The sequence below is a fragment of the Protobothrops mucrosquamatus genome, unplaced genomic scaffold (assembly GCF_001527695.2).
Source record: "Protobothrops mucrosquamatus isolate PMUCROS unplaced genomic scaffold, P.Mucros_1.0 scaffold148, whole genome shotgun sequence".
In the NCBI taxonomy this organism is placed as follows: domain Eukaryota; kingdom Metazoa; phylum Chordata; class Lepidosauria; order Squamata; family Viperidae; genus Protobothrops; species Protobothrops mucrosquamatus.
The window spans coordinates 606561-622634 of NW_015386513.1; the positions used below are offsets into that span (position 1 = coordinate 606561).

General features: G+C 47.1%; 1 protein-coding gene across 1 annotated transcript in view; it reads right to left on the reverse strand.

The window, feature by feature from the left end:
* The window catches only part of PRKCB (protein kinase C beta), a gene marked incomplete at its 5' end in the record, with an annotated part of 135671 nt that overhangs the window by 99811 nt on the left and 19786 nt on the right, over positions 1 to 16074 (reverse strand). The window contains 2 exons of the mRNA XM_015813256.2: positions 7458 to 7586; positions 11184 to 11295. Of these exons, the coding sequence (XP_015668742.2) occupies positions 7458 to 7586; positions 11184 to 11295 (241 nt within the window). The remainder of the gene's footprint in view (positions 1 to 7457; positions 7587 to 11183; positions 11296 to 16074) is intronic.

Genomic DNA, 16074 nt, shown 5'->3' on the forward strand with positions numbered 1-16074 from the left:
TTAGAAGCTCTGCTTGTTGTTTATGTGTGATCACACTTACACAGTTCTCATCTTGACTTGAAGTGATGGAGCATCCACAACTTTGGGAGGCAAGCTATTCCAGTGATTAATTGCTCTCACTGTCAGGAAGTTTTCCTTAATTCCAAATTGGAGCTTTCATTAATAATCTTTCACCCAATGCTTCTTGTCTTGTGCTATGGAGAATAAGTCGACCCTCTCTTCTTTGAAGCACCCCTTCAAGTATTGAAAGGCTGCTATCATGTCACCCCAATCCTTCTCTTTGTTAGATTAGACATACCTAGTTCCCTTAACCATTCATCATACAATTTAGCCTTCAAACCCCTTAACACCTTTGTTGTTTTGTATCGTGGTGACCAGAATTGGATGAAGTGTGGCCTCACTAGTACAAAGTGGTACTATCATTTCCTGTGGTCTTGATGCTCTCCTTCTGTTGATGCAACCCAGGACTGCATTTTTGGGCAGTCGCAGCACACTGCTGACTCATTCTTATGTGGAGATCCACCAGGACAACTAGAGCCCTCTCATAGTTACTACAGTATTACTGCTGAGCCAGATACCATCTATTCTGTACCTGGGGATTTGATTTTTCCTACCTATTGTACATGCAAGATCTTTTTCACACCACTGAACTGCATTTTGTTGGATAGGCCCCACTGTTAAAGTCTGTCAAGATCCTTCTGAATCTTAAATCTATCTGCTAAAGTGTTGGCAGCTTGGTGTCATCTGCAAATTTGATGAATTCCCTTCAATCCCCTCATCTAAATCATTTATGAAGATGTTGAAGAGTCCTGGGCCCAAGACAGAACCTTGAGGAACCCCCTCTCCGTGCTTCCCCTCCATGTAGATGTAGTTCTATTAAGGACTACACATTGAGTGCGGGTTGCCAGCCAGTTGCGAATCCATCTGGTGGTGATACTGTGGTATGCCACATTTTTCTAACTTACCAAGAAGTAGGCTGTGGCCTTCCTTACTTTTTCTTCTTTTTTTTTTAAACCAGAGGCCCCATCAACGGAAGAAAAGTTTTGCCTGGCAGTGAACTGGGCAATGGAGGAAGCCGCTGGCAGAGTCAGCTCAGGGAGGACTCCAGAGAAACAGCAGTGAACATCGTGCAAGGTCAGGCATCTAATAGCCAATGCTGAAGAAGGAAAAAATACTTTGGGGGGAGCTGAATGACCCGCTTGGCCTATAGTCTGCCATTAAGGCTGCCAGCCAGCCAGCAGCGACGCCCAGAAAAGCTGCTGGGTGAGGAGGTCCCTTTGGGGCTGGGGCCGGTGCAAGGAAGGCAGGAGGCCGAAGGCTGCTACCACAGCTAGCAGCTCCTTCTGTCCTCTCCCCATTATTCTAGCTCAGCGCTGACGAGGCTTCTGTGCGTAAACTGTTGGTTGCTATTAGAAGAAAAAGTAGTCCGTCTGTTCATTTTTCATGACTATTTTCTTTGTCTGGATTTCCCAGGGAAGGGGAGGGGAAAGGATCCACTGGAGATCCCTCCGCTGCCAGGCGTGGAGCTGCTGAATTGGTGCCAGACGTTCCTCAGAGAGAAGCGGAAGGGAACTGGGGCAGTCTAGGGGGATTTGTGGGGGGAACCAGGTTTCAAACTCAGGAATGAATGAATGAATACATACTGTATATGTTGGGAAGGAAGGAGCTTGAAAGCACTTTGATGAGCAGAGACTGAGATAATGTGTGGCTACAGGGCTGCTCAGACCTTCTACGGAGCATTTTGGTAATGTCAAGAGTAGAAAACAGAGGTGGGAGTAAATATCAACAGGGAATAAATGCAGAGCGAAGGTAAAATGACTGCAGGTGTGAATGGACCAGAAGCAGGTTTTTGTCCCAATAGGAATAGGAGAACAGAGAGGGGACACGAGGAACAATCTGGAAGTTGCTTGGCACAGAGGGAAAAGGAAGAGAATACGACCAAAATTGAGCCCAAACTTTCTGTTGCTAAGTGAAAGAGTTGCCTCATTTTGTGACCTTTCTTACCACTGTTGTTAAGTGAATCACTGCAGTTGTTAAGTTAGTAACATAGTCATTAAGTGAATCTGGTTTTCCCCTTGACTTTACTTGTCGGAAGGTTGCAAAAGGGGATCCCATGGTCCTGGGGCACTGCAACCGTCACAACTATGAATCATTTGCCAAGCGTCTGAATTTTGATCACGTGACCACGGGGATGCTACAAAGGTCATAAGTGTGAAAAACAGCCATAAGTCACTTTTCTCAGTGCTGTTGTAACTTTGAACGGTCACTAAACAAACGGTTGTAAGTCGAGAACCACCTGTGCAAAGCATCCAAACACCTGGGGTTTTGCCAATGGGCAGCAATGACAACAGGCCGTGTTGGTGGCCTTTTGAACTGCGAGAGGCTGTGCATGAAGAACAAACGCACTCTGGGAACAAGGATGAGGGAGAAACAGCTTACATACTGGGGTGTGTGTGTGTCTGAAGCCTTCCGGCGGTTTGGAAAACAAGTTGAGACCCTTCTTCTTTGTGGAAGCCCCTCAAATATTAGAGTACTGCTATCATTTTACCCCTAGTCCTTCTTTTTCTCTCGAGTAACCATATCCCTGCAACTGTTCTTCATATGTTTTAGTCTCCAAGCCCTCAGTCATTTTTGTTGCTTTTCTCTACACTCTTTCCGGAGGAAACCACCTAGAGCGGGGATGTCATACCGGAGCCGCGCCCAACCCATTGCCGGCAATGGCGAAAAAGCTCCAATACGTTGCGCAACGTCACGTGACGTTGCGAGTTTGACATGTCTGACCTAAAGTGAAGGCAAAAACTGTTTGTGAGAGGAGCAGGTGAAGCTGTTTGACAGATTTTGGGTCGAGAATGAGCTAAGTCTCAAATAAATTTAATAATAAATAAATACAAGAACATAAATAAAAATCTGGGAGATACAGTTCAGCTTTGGACTGGGCAGGGTGCGTGCATATCATGTTTTAGTTCTCCGGCCGGTCACTGAGAAACAGCTGGGGGGGAAAAGTTTACTATATATTTGGTTTACAGCAGCATTTCTTAAGCTCGCCATTTTAGCAGGTGTGGACTTCAGTCCCCAGAATTTCCCAGCCAGCAATGAAGTCCACACAGCTTAAAGCTGCCAAATTCTAGGAATGCTGGTTTAGAAAAGGCATGTAATAAAGCAAATAGGCTTGGATTATGGAACTTTTATTTTCCTGGGCTCCAAGATCACTGCAGATGGGGACTGCAGCCAAGAAATTAAAAGACGCTTGCTCCTGGGGAGGAAAGCTATGGCAAATCTAGACAGCATACTAAAAAGCAGAGACATCACCCTGCCAACAAAAGTGCATATAGTCAAGGCCATGGTTTTCCCAGTTGCAATGTATGGCTGTGAAAGTTGGACCATAAGAAAGGCTGAGCGACAAAGAATGGAGGCCTTTGAACTCTGGTGCTGGAGAAGACTCCTGCGAGTCCCCTGGACTGCAAGGCGATCCAACCGGTCAGTCCTAGAGGAGATCAACCCCGACTACTCTTTAGAAGGCCAGATCCTGAAGTTGAAACTCAAGTACTTTGGCCACCTAATGAGAAGGAAGGACTCCCTGGAGAAGAGCCTAATGCTGGGAAAGATTGAGGGCAATAGAAGAAAGGGACGACAGAGAATGAGGTGGCTGGATGGAGTCACTGAAGCAGCAGGCGTGAGCTTAAATGGACTCCAGAAGATGGTAGAGGACAGGAAGGCCTGGAGGAACGTTGTCCATGGGGTCGCGATGGGTCGGACACAACTTCACAACTAACAACAACAACAATGGAACTTTGTGTGAACATGGAGTTGAAAGTTGGTGGCTGAAAGTAGGAAGTGTATGATGGAAGTAAACATGTAAGGGAACGAATAGAAGGCTACAGCACTAAGCAGGATAAGAATGTGCTATGTTCCCGTGATTGTTTGACATATTTTTATAGATAAATGCTTGTGTAGATGTCAGAAGTATATTAGATGCGAGTGTAAATGTATGTGGGTTGGGCTTTTGAAGATGTCAAGTTGTGGGCTGTGAATCCAATTGATTTGTGGCAAATGTCAAATAGATCCTATGAGATAATGATAAGCACAAGTCGAAGAATTAATTGATCAAAGGCCAAGGGAGTTGACGAAGAAAACGCAGAGGAGGACTGCAAGTTAGATGCAAATGGCCCACCTGCCAGAGCAAGTAACAGATTTGCATAAGTTGATGGAATGTTTACTAAAGATGGGGAAATTGATGAAGACAGTTTACGATGTGCAAATGTTTACAGAAAAAGTTGAAGGGAGGGTTGGATATGTCAGGAGAAATATGAAAATAGGTTGTATGCAGTGGAAATGGGTTGCTTGGCAAAAGAAGGGAGAGGATCAAGAATTTGTGGGCAGTAAATGAAGGTGGTTTGAAACAGGGATTGAAATGAGTGGCCTTAAAACAGATTGGGCAGCTGCAGCCCCTTTACGACCTGTGAACCTCAACTCCCAGAATTCTTGAGTCAACATGGCTGGTTCAGGAATTCTGGGAGTTGAAGTCCTCAAGGGCCACAGTTACCCACCTCTGCCTTAAAGGAAAGAAGTCCACTGAAGGGGCTGATAATATGGAGAGAATAAATGGATGTGGCCGGATCCCACTGATGAGGCCTTCCAAAAGGCGGGGGGGGGGGGAGCACATGTTTAAAGAACAAATAGCAATGGATGGAGAATGGGTGGAAGTGGTGGAAGACAAGATGCTTTTCCAGGACAGAAAGACACGGAGAAAAGTGGAAGGGCTGCGGTGAATGAGAAATCTATCCCCCATCTCAGGGATAGGCAACCTTGGCTCTTTTATGACTCGTGGACTTCAACTCCCAGAATTCCTGAGCCAGCATGGGGGAACTATGGCCCCTTCATGACTCGTGGACTTCAACTCCCAGAATTCTGGGAGTTGAAGTCCACGAGTCATAAAAGAGCCGAGGTTGCCTACCCCTGCCCTATCTCATATCTTTAATTTACAGGGAGTCCTCAACTTATGAGCACAATTGAGACCAAAATTTCTATTGCTAAGTGAGATAGTTGTTAAATGAGTTTTGCCCCATTTTACAGTCTTCCTTACCACAGTTGTTAAGTGAATCACTGCAGCTGTTAAATTAGTAACAGGGTTGTTAAGTGAATCTGGCTTCCCCATGGACTTTGCTCGTCAGAAGGTCGCAAAAGGTGATGATACGTCCCTAAGACAATGAAACTGTCATAAATAGGAAGCAGTTGCCAAAAGTTCACATTTTAATCACACAGCCATGGGGATGCTGTAACAGTCGTAAGTAGGAAAAACGGTCATAACTCACTTTTTTCAGGGCCACTGTAACTTTGAACGATAACTAAAAGAACTGTTGTAAGTTGAGGACTCTCTGTAGTTCCTTAGCTTTTCTGTGCTTTGTATAATCTTGATGACCACAAAAAGGAATAGCATGATGGGTATTTATGTAAAGTGAGAGTCAGGTCCACCATCGTGTCCTGCCATTCGGTCGGAGGGCGGGGAGGAAGGTTTGCCGGCATCTATCGCATTGCTTTCGCTTTCGCTTTCGCTGTAACCGCTTGGGAATTAGGGAGGGGGATTGTCTTCAGAGACGAAGCAGACTCCTTTCCAGCCGGTTCCAGCCTGGTTCCAAGGCCGTCATGCCCTGAGTGTGAACTGTTATCTGCCCAGCACCTCAGCATTCTCAAAACATCTTCTCGGCATCACATTGGCTGCCGATGGACTGGTTAAGGGGGTTGGGATTGGAAAACCAAAATAATTGCTTTGTGCTTTGTGCAGGACTTTCAGATTGTGCCTGACTTTACTGCAACCACTTTCTCTCAGTAAAAGCTCTTTTGAGTCTTACTTTCCAGAGGGACCAGCTGGGGCAGGTCCTTACAGCGAGATTGCTAATTTGCACCCAAAAGAGGAAGATGAAGAATGCCTGTTATAGCCTGAGCATCACTTTTCATTCTTGGGGACGGAGACACCAGGAAGGACATGGAAAGAAGCCACCTGTTGAGCGAGGAGATTCCCTGGCTTGAATCCTGAGTAGGGGATTGTCTTTCAGCCAGCCTTGGTTCCTAGAGCTAGTTATCTGTGCACCTCAAAAATCAGTAGTATCAGTCTGTGGCAGTTTGAAAGAATGAAAGAAAGTGGCCAAATTGCAAACCAATAAGTCTGGGGATTTTTGCTCTAGACCAGTGCCTCTCAACCGGTGGTCCATGGACCCCTGGGGGTCTTCAGTGACTCACAGGGGGTCCCCAAAGGCTTGAAGAAATGTTATGATTTACATCTTGAGTTACGTCTTGGGGATCCGTGTCCATGGTTCGTGGCCACAAAAAGTATTTAAAGGGGGTCCATGGCAAAGAAAAACTTGAGAACCACTGCTCTAGACACCTCCAGTCTGAGGGATACACACACACACACACAAACACACACACACACACCAGTGAAAAGGAAAACCGTCCCATCTCTCTGGTTTTGTGGGCCAATTGAAGGAAGGTGGCATTCAGGCCAGTGGTGCCCAGAGGCAGGCACCAGAAGTGATAAATTCTTGAAAAACCACAGCAGGTAAGGTTTTTTTAACAATTCTATTGAGAAAATATCCACAACACACAAAAAGAATCTCAGCACAAACCCTCTCCGAGGCCCAGCTGGCAGGTGCAACTAACCTCCCACGGGGTGTCTGAAAGGCTGGCCCCATGCTGCACTGCCCCCGTCTCTCCCTGGAACCACCCGTGTTTAGAGGGGATCTTCTGAGACTAAAAGAAGTCAGAGACCCCGTGTGGCCCCCACCCTGCATCTTGAGCCAGAAGAGCCCAGAGGAGAAAGGCTTAGCAATGCGCTGGGCACCACAGGTCACCTCGGCCAGCTCAGCTTCAACCTCTCTGTGCCTTTCCTGCTGGACGCGGCTGGTCTCTCAGAAAGGGCCCAACGCAGCGGGTGGTTGTGAGTGAGCCAAGAAAAGCGCGGTTTCCCCACAGGCTTTGGCTCAATAGAGGTAGTCCTTGACTTACCACGTTTACAACAGCACTGAAAAAGTGACTTATGACCATTTTTCACACTTACGACCATTGCAGCATCCCCAGGGTCACGTGATCAAAATTCAGCCACTTGGCAACTGACTCATATTTATGATGGTTGCAGCATCCCGGAGTCACGTGATCCCCTTTTGCGATCTTCTGATAAGCAAAGTCAATGGGGGAGCCAGACTCACTTAACAACCGTTACTAGCTTAACTCCAGTGATTCATTTAACCATCATGAAACAGGGCAAAACCCACCTAACAAATACCTCACTTAGCAACAGAAAGTTTGAGCTCAACTGTGATGGTAAGAAGAGGACTATCTGTAATCCCTTTTCTACCCCCACACATTATGGACATGTGCAGCCGTCACGCAAAAGCATGGGATCCCCTGCAACAGGAAGGGATCCGTTTTTCTTCCACGCGTCACCAAGAAGTCAGACTTACCAATCACCGTCAGGACCTCGTTCTCGATGTCCGCCTTGATGTGAATCCGGCCCCGGCGCTCGGTGTGGTCCGTCCCACAGAGGCTCGGCACATTCATCACGCAGCGCTTGTGCACGTTCATCATGCAAGCTGAGGCAGGGAGAGAAAAGGCATCATCAGAAGACAAGGCTGAGTCTTGATAGCAATCCTCCGATGTCTGAAGGGCTGTCCCAGGGAAGCAGGCGTGGCCTCAGTCGCCAGAGTGCCCAGAAACCAACAGGGAGGAAATTTACACGAGATACCCCAATTCAAAATAAGGAAGATCTTCTGACTCTCAGGGCTATGAAGCAGGGTAAAAGCCCCCTGGAGTCACTGGGGCTCCATCCACTCGAGTCAAGATGGGGTAGCCAAACATCTGGGATGATTTGAGGATTCCTGACCTGGACAGACCAGGGGATCAACTAGGTTCTCTATAAGACATACAAGGTATCTGGGATTCTACCATGCTGTTTTGGCATGCCGGGAAAATGCTCTTTAAATCTGGAGGCCCCCAAAGGGCTATAGGTACGTCTTTTCATTGCACTTCCTTCTGCCTGTTTTTCCAAAATGTTTCCTTCCCAGGGAGATATGAGAAGAAATACTATGGGGGTGGGGGAGGGCAGGAGGCCCTCCCCTCCCACAAGCAGATTGCTCCCTATTGGACTGATATTTAAGAACATCACTACAGAGTAACTCCTCCTTCAGACATTAACTGGGGTTCTTCTCCCTGTGGAGCCCCTAGGACTTCTACAAGCCTGGGATATTCCAGGGGTTCAGCCTTCCTCTCCCCCAGCCCGTTCTCAGGATTCTGAATGCCTCTCCCCAGGACCTTCGGCTCCAATGGAAACAGGAAGACTACTGGAAAAAATGCAGCACCTGCATTTTCTGCGTCGCATGAGAAAAGCACATCTTCCTTCCCCTGTCCTGACCACTTTCTACAGGGGGACGATCGAGAGCATCCTGTCATACAGCATCACAGTCTGGTTTGGAAGTATCCCTGCTTCAGACAGGAAGACGGGGCAGAGAGTGGTGAGGATGGCTGAAAAGATCATTGGCAGTTCCCTCCCTCCCATCCAGGACATGGCACAGAAGCGCTGCTTGAGCAGGGTCCATAAGATTATCTGGGACACCACACACCCTCTTCACGACCTGTTTTCCTTGTTCCCTTCTGGGAGGAGGGGGCTCCGTGGTATCCGAAGCAGAACATCCAGATTCAGCCAGAGTTTCATTCCATACAGCATTAACCTTGTGAACTCTCAAGCTTCCTCCTTCCGTTATATATTCAAGATGGACAGTGAATAATATTTATATGTTACTTATATCTACCTATCTACCTACCTACCTATCTACCTATCTATCTAATAAGCTCTAAGGAAGCGGTGATAGGAATCCTCAGACATGTATTTTTCTGCATTCCCTCAGCTACCATGTGAGCCCAGAAAAAGATGTGCCTTATTTAGGAGGCTGCTGGTGCCCCTTCGGAAGCCTCCTGCCTGCCTGGGATCCAAATACCTGGAGGGAAACGTTTTGTTTGCTTCTTTGGTCTCTGACACCTCGGCACATTAGGTAGGTGGCTGCAATTTGTAAGGCGGGCACTAGGGGGCTCCCTAAGCTCATATTTTGTGATTGCTAGCCTACCTTTCCTGCATTGGGAATTTTCAACTTGGAATCACAGAATCCGAGGGCTGGAAGGGACCTTGGAAGTCTTCTAGTAGTCCATCTCTGCCCAAGGCAGGAGTCTTTGTATCATTCTGGACCAATGGCTGTCCAATCTTTTCTTGAACACCTCCAGCGATGGAGCACCCACAACTCAGGAGGCAAGCCATTCCAGCGATTGACTGTTCTCACTGACATGAAATTTCTCCTTAGTTCCAGGTTGGATCTGTCTTTAATGATCTTCCGTACATTACTTCTTGTCCTGCTCCTAGGTGCTATGGAGAAGACCCATCCTCTCTATGACTTCTCTATGAAGACCCATCTTCTCCATGACTGCTCTTCAAATGCAGTCACCCCTGGTACTTCTCTTTTTAGGCTAGACATACCTAGTTCCTGCAAATGTTCATCGTATGATTTAGCCTCCAGGCCCCTTATCATCTTTGTTGCTCTTCTCTCTGCTCTTTCTAGAGCCTCAGCATCTTTTTTGTATAATGGTGACTGGAACTGGATGCAGTATTCCAAGTGTGGTCTCACCAGTGCAATATAAAACGCTACTATCACTTCCCATGATCTTGATGTTATCCCTCTCTTGATACAGTCTAGGACTGCACTGGCTTTTTGGCAGCTGCCACACCCTGCTGGCTCATACTTAAGCGGTTGTCCAATAAGACTCCTAGATCCCTCTTACAGTCACTACTATTGAGCCAGGTACCACCTATTCTGTACTGTACATTTGATTTTTCTTGCCTAAGTGTAAAACTTTACTTTTCTCACCGCTAAACTGCATTTTGTTGGCTAGGCCCAATAGTCAAGTTTGTCAAGATCCTTCTAAATCTTATCTTTTAAAGTCTGGGCTATTCCCCCTAGCTTGGTGTTGCCTGCCAATTTGATGGGTTCCTCTTCCATCTCCTCATCTAAATAATCTATGAGAAACTCTTCAAGGGTACTGGGCAACATGGAAATATGACTACCTGTTGAGTTGCAGAAGCCACCCCAGAGGGCGTGCTGCTCCAGCTTAGTCTGTGATGGGACTCCCGGTAAGACAGTCTGTGGCTCTATGGGCAGGGAGACGCTTTGCCACTCCTCAAAAGCATGGCAGCCCCTCAGGTAGCAATTCCAGAGGCAGGAAGCCTGGGCTCTATTCGCACAGGGACCCTCTGGCCCTGATTTGTGTCAAGGGATGAAGCTGGTCTGCAGGCTTTCTTCAGCAAGTCTTAGGAAGAAGCGCTGAGGCTGCCAGGAGAAAGCACCTCTTGCCTTCCACAGTCCAGGTCTGACCCCCATGCATGGTTGTGCCCCTGTACAGTGCACCAATCAGGGAGTAGCCAGCCCTGTGCAGCTGGGCTGGTGGCTTGTGGACTGGTGGCATGATAACCAAGCATTTCAGGGAGAGAGGAGTTAGGGCAGGGGGGCTCTGGAGGTTACCCCTCACCTTGATGTGCCTGGCAGCTTTGCCCCACACATTCAGTGCAGGGAGGAGGCTGACACACCACCCGTATCTGCATAAAGGAATAGCAGGGGATTGTGAACCCAAAGACGCTTTTTCCAAAAGACAACTGGACTTTCTTGGTTTTTTTCTCTTGAAAACATTTCACTTCTCATCCAACAATCTCTTGGATAGACAAGTGAAACATCTTCAGAGGAAAAAAACCAAGAAAGTCCAGTTGCCTTTTGGAAAAAGCACCTTTGGGGCAACCATGACCTGGATGATTGAGAATCTCCATAGACATTGTGAAAGGACAGAGATGTTCCCACACACAGAGACTCCTTGCCTGCAACTGGTGAGAGACAAGACTGGCAGCTGCTTCCTTGCATTCACACACACACACCCAACCTCCTCTGTTCCCTCCGAGGCAGCAGCTCTATTCTCTGCTCGTTTATCATTTTGCCAGGGTGCCAGAGCTGCAGCTGCCCGGCCCACAGCTCCCCCATGCAAGGAGCCCCCCTTCCCGTTTCTCCCACTGCTCCGATATGCTCAGAAGGACCCCTGCAAGAATAGGTGAACGGAGCAGGGCGTTTCCCTGGGACCAGACCTCGCTGGCTGGGACTTACTGTCGCATTTCATCCCCTGGTGGATAAGTCCGTACAACAAGGAGCCGCAGTGATCGCAGAAAGTTGGGCTGGAGTATGTGTGGATCTTGAACTTGTGCTTGCTCCGAGGGTCCTGGAGGAAAAGAGAAGGGTCAGGTCAGATCAGGGCCTCCTCAGCAGGGTCTCCCAGATCCACAAGCAGCTGCCTGCTGGTATGCAACATTACTGTGGCGATTGCTGTTCATGCTGGAAGCCTCTGCTGCAGTTTTTCAATCGCTCTCATTCGTTTTGATGCAAAAAAAAGGTGGTTTTTTTCATTTATTTTTCCGAAGACGGAGGCATATTCAGTGGCTCTTGCATGGGTGCAATCTACTCTTTCTGGGCTTCAGTTCCAGGATGCCTGGAGTCTCCCTGACTGACCCCACTTCCCTCCCAGGAGGAGCATCCCTTGCACCAGGAACTGTGGCCAGCAAAGGAGGCCTGCGGAGAGGGATTGAAAAGGCGCCCCTGTAAAGCAATTCCAGTGTTCTCGGTGACTGAGCTCCAAAACATGGTTTGACATAAATTGGAAAGCATCTTTAAAATGTGGGGGGAACTCTTTTTGCCATGGAAAAAATGCTGGGGAAATATGAAAGCCCTGATCTTCACGATGATCTCCTGGGCATTTTCATAATTCAAGGCACTTCCCAGGAGCCTGATTCAATCTCACACTAAAGCTGCTCTCTAAAAAAAACCTCCAGGGAGGAGGGGATGAAAGCAGGCCTCCCCAGACTCAGCCTTCACTCAGGGTTGCTGTCAGGAAGCAGCCACCCCCCCCAGCCTGTGGCCAATTTGGGGGACTCCACGCCTGTCTTCACATGAGCTGCACCAACTCAGCTCAAGGTCCACCCGGGAGAGACCCCCGCTGCTTCTGTGAATGGGAGCGAAGTCAAGAAGCTGTTGCCCACCAGAGCCTAAACCTCTCTTCCATTTCAACACCGTCCATATTTCATTACTTGAAAAGCAAAACACCAGTGAAAAATCATTTGGTGCCTATTACAACACTTCATATTTAAGTCAAGTCTCTTCATTTCAGTCATTGACCAGCATTTAACCTTGAAGAATCTAAAATTTTACCAGGAGGCAGAATGTTTATAGGGAAGGTGAAAAGCAAAAATCTCACATCCACCACTTCCCTGAGCACTTCCTTAACAAGGACAGTGATTTGGGCTGAGGCCCTCTGATCCAACAGGCACCAGACTATGGCTTACCAATCTTCTCCCAATCTGCTGCCTCCCAAACGCTTTGGTCTACAATTCCCATCTCCCCTGTTTTAGTCCCAATATTTGGCACACATGAGCTCAGAAAGACATCCTGCCCATCCCTTCTTACAGTCAGATTTTATATGACCTGATAAAAAAAGGCCTGAGGCACAAGAGAGAAGCAACAGAGGGAAGTGATCCAGCAAGAAGGGGCCACCTCAATGCCTTATGACAAGTGAACGATCAGTGCAGGCGATTGTTAGCAAAAGTATCTTCAGGACAAGGTCCATCAAGGTTTCTCTCTGGTTCCTATCAGGTGGATTGTGCCAGCACCCTGCTTGAGCCCACAGCAGAAACTCCACTGGAAGAGAGTGGACAGCCATTACTCTGGAATGGTCTAGGGCAGGGATAGGCAACCTGGGCTCTTTTATGACTCGTGGACTTCAACTCCCAGAATTCCTGAGCCAGCCATGCTGAGGGGAAAGGGAGAGTTTCCAAGCTGAGCCAGGCTGGCTCAGGAATTCTGGCAGTTGAAGTCCACGAGTCATAAAAGAGCCAAGGTTGCCTACCCCTGGTCTAGGGTCAAGCAGGGGATTGGATTGAAGACCTCCAAGGTCCCTTCCTACTCTGTTATGTTGTTATTCTGTTTGTTTATGGAAGATGTTACTTCACAGGGATACAATCTCTCTAAGGAGGTTGCGAGGTGGAGCCAGTTTTATGGAAAGGGATGGGCTGATTGAGCAGAGCAGCACCAGAGCAGGCAGAGGCCAAGGCCAGGGGCTTTGCACTTGGGCATCTGTCTGTCCCAACCAGCACATCAATGGCTCCTCTGCTCTGGGAACCAGAGGAAGTCGGTATGAGGAGAGGAGAGCAGAGCAGAGCACAATCCTGGATCTGCTAGGATGTAGAGCCGAAGGTCCAGAAACTGCCTGGAGGTGCAGTTCAATGCATGTCTACAAGCCTCCCACTGAGGGGGCTACATGGATTCCCCTGCCCCAATTCAAGGCTTCCTTTGTGGGAAGAATTGTCTGTCCTGGTTCTTGCAACACCAGCAGAAGGGAGGGGAGAAACCTACCTGCTACCGTGAGGGAAAGCAGGTTGCAGCTCTAAGGCTTTATGAGAAAATGAGATTTTGAAGTGGGATTAGCTTGACCGCTAAGAGGCAGTTGGAGTGATGGGACCAGACCCCAGGGCCTTCTTGCCAACGTGTCTGGGCCGACATAATCAGGGTAGCAAACCTTCCAACCTTGGGGAGACAGAGCTCTAATAGAATTTCACTTTCTCAAACTGCTGAACGGCGATTCTTTGGGCAGCAGCTTTAGCAAAGTTAATTGCTTAAAATTCTACAGAGTCTTCAGTCTAAGGCAACCTTGCCTCCAATTCATTAATGTTCCAGATGCTCCTTTGAATGGCTGGGCTGACAACTGAGTAATGAGAAGCCAGGAAAAAAAATGGGGGTTAACAACAATTAACCTCTTTTCAGCAACCATCAGACAGAGTCTAAATCACTAATTAAGCTACAGTATTCAGAAAAACATCTCTGCTTCCAAGGAAGATGACAGTCTTTTAAGAGGGCAAGCAACATGGGGCACGCCAGTGGAAGATCAAGGGTCAAGTTTATTTTGGGCTCCTTCACCCTTCTTGACTTCTGGGTTTCTTGTAAAGAAGGTGAACCAAATGGATGTAGTCTTGCTCTAGGAGGCATTTCAGATGAAGCCTTAGTAAGACTACACTTGGAATACTGCATCCAGCTTTGGTCACCATATTATAAAAAAGATGTTGGGACTCTGGAAAGAGTGCAGAAAAGAGCAACAAAGATTATTAAGGGGCTGGAAGCTAAAACACATGAAGAACTGTTGCAGGAGTTGGGTTTGTCTACTCTAGTGAAAAGAAGGACCAGGGATGACATGATAGCAGTCTTCCAATATTGAAGGACTCCTACAAAGATGAGGAGGTCAAACTATTTTCCAAAGCATCAAAAGGCAAGATGAGAAACAATGGATGAAAACTAACCAAGAAGAGAAGCAACCTAGAACTAAGGAGAATTTTCCGAACAGTAAGAACAATTAACCAGTGGAACAGCTGGCCTTCAGAAGTTGTGGATGCTCCATCACTAATCACTGGAGGCTTTTAAGAACAGACTGGACAGCCACTTTCTGGAATGGCATAGAGTCTCCTGCTTGAGCAGGGCGTTGGGCTAGAAGACCTCCAAGGTCCCTTCCAACTCTGTTATTCTGTTAAATACAGTCCACCAAATGGATAGCCATCAGCAACGCCACCTGATCAAGAGGCCAAGGTCCTTGCTGGCCCAGAGCCTCCATCTCCCAGTAACAAAGTGTGAGGAGATGCCCTAGTCTGGGCTGTGTAAAAAAGCCAGTAACTATCTAGGTATCCAATGAGCAACCACCTCCACTGCACCAGAGGAAGGACTTGTAGCATAGTTTGGGACATACATCTCTGTCTTTAACACTGCCTGCCCCTGAGCCCTGTTGACAACAGAGTCAGAGACTGTGGTTTGGAAGAACAAACTAGGAATATTTTAAAGCATGTTCCAATAAAATGTATTTGTTCACTTCAAAGCAAAGATTCCCTGGGGCAGCTTACAACAATAAGTTTGGGAATGACAACTATAGTAATAAAAGTATAATATATAAGTCAGAAAGGCACAAAATACCCAGGGCCCTTTTGAACATCCTGTCCTCAGAGCTGGGGAAAGTGCAGAGAGTGGCTGCTTTGCCCGTCCAACCATACGTGGGGCTCCAAGGACTGCAGGAACACAGCCTTTCTTGGCTTCCAACAGGCTGTTTCGTTATGGGGTGATGGAAGACGCATCAAGGACAAATAAGTTGCTCTCAGCAGCAGAAATAGCCCCAGGGTGTCCTTGTTCGTTTGTCAAAATAGAGCCACAAGTTGCTGAATCCCAACAGAAATGAAAGAAGGGTTGGCTTGCATCTTACAAAAAGGAAAGATCAATTACAGACCCAGGAAACTACAGACCAATCCGTTTAACATCAATACCTAGGAAGATCCTAGAAAAGATAATCAAAAAACAGATCTGCAAACAACTAGAAGCAAACAAAGTTATAACCAGTAGCCAGCACGGGTTTGTTAAAAACAGATCATGCCAAACCAATTTTATTTCATTAACTCAAGATTTAAACTGTAACATTTCTTCAAGCCTTCACTGACCCTCTGTGATGACATCAGGGACTCTCAGGGGTCCGCGGACCACAGGTTGAGAACCACTGCCCTAATCAATCCCTTCATGATTGGAAGACCACTATCAGGTCTCCCCTGAGCCTTAACTAAAGATACCGAGTTTCTTTTAACAGTTCCACGTAGGATTCAGCCTTCAACCCTTTGCTCTGCACGAGTTTCTTTTTTTAATAGAATTATGATTAAAGATTTTTACATGAGTAAAAGATACATATATAAAGGAAAGTTAGGAAAAAGCAAAAAGATAAAAGGTGTGAGAGACAATACAGATAAAGAAAGGAAAAGTTGCTTAAAGAAGTGACTTGTGATCTTCTTTATGGCAGTTACTTATTATCCCACCTCCCTCTTTAAGATGACATTACTTGGTTATATTCTTCCCATATTCAACCCTTTTTAATCAGCAAATTCAGAAATCAAGATTTGGGGTTTTTTTCCATTTTCATCAAAAAGACCAT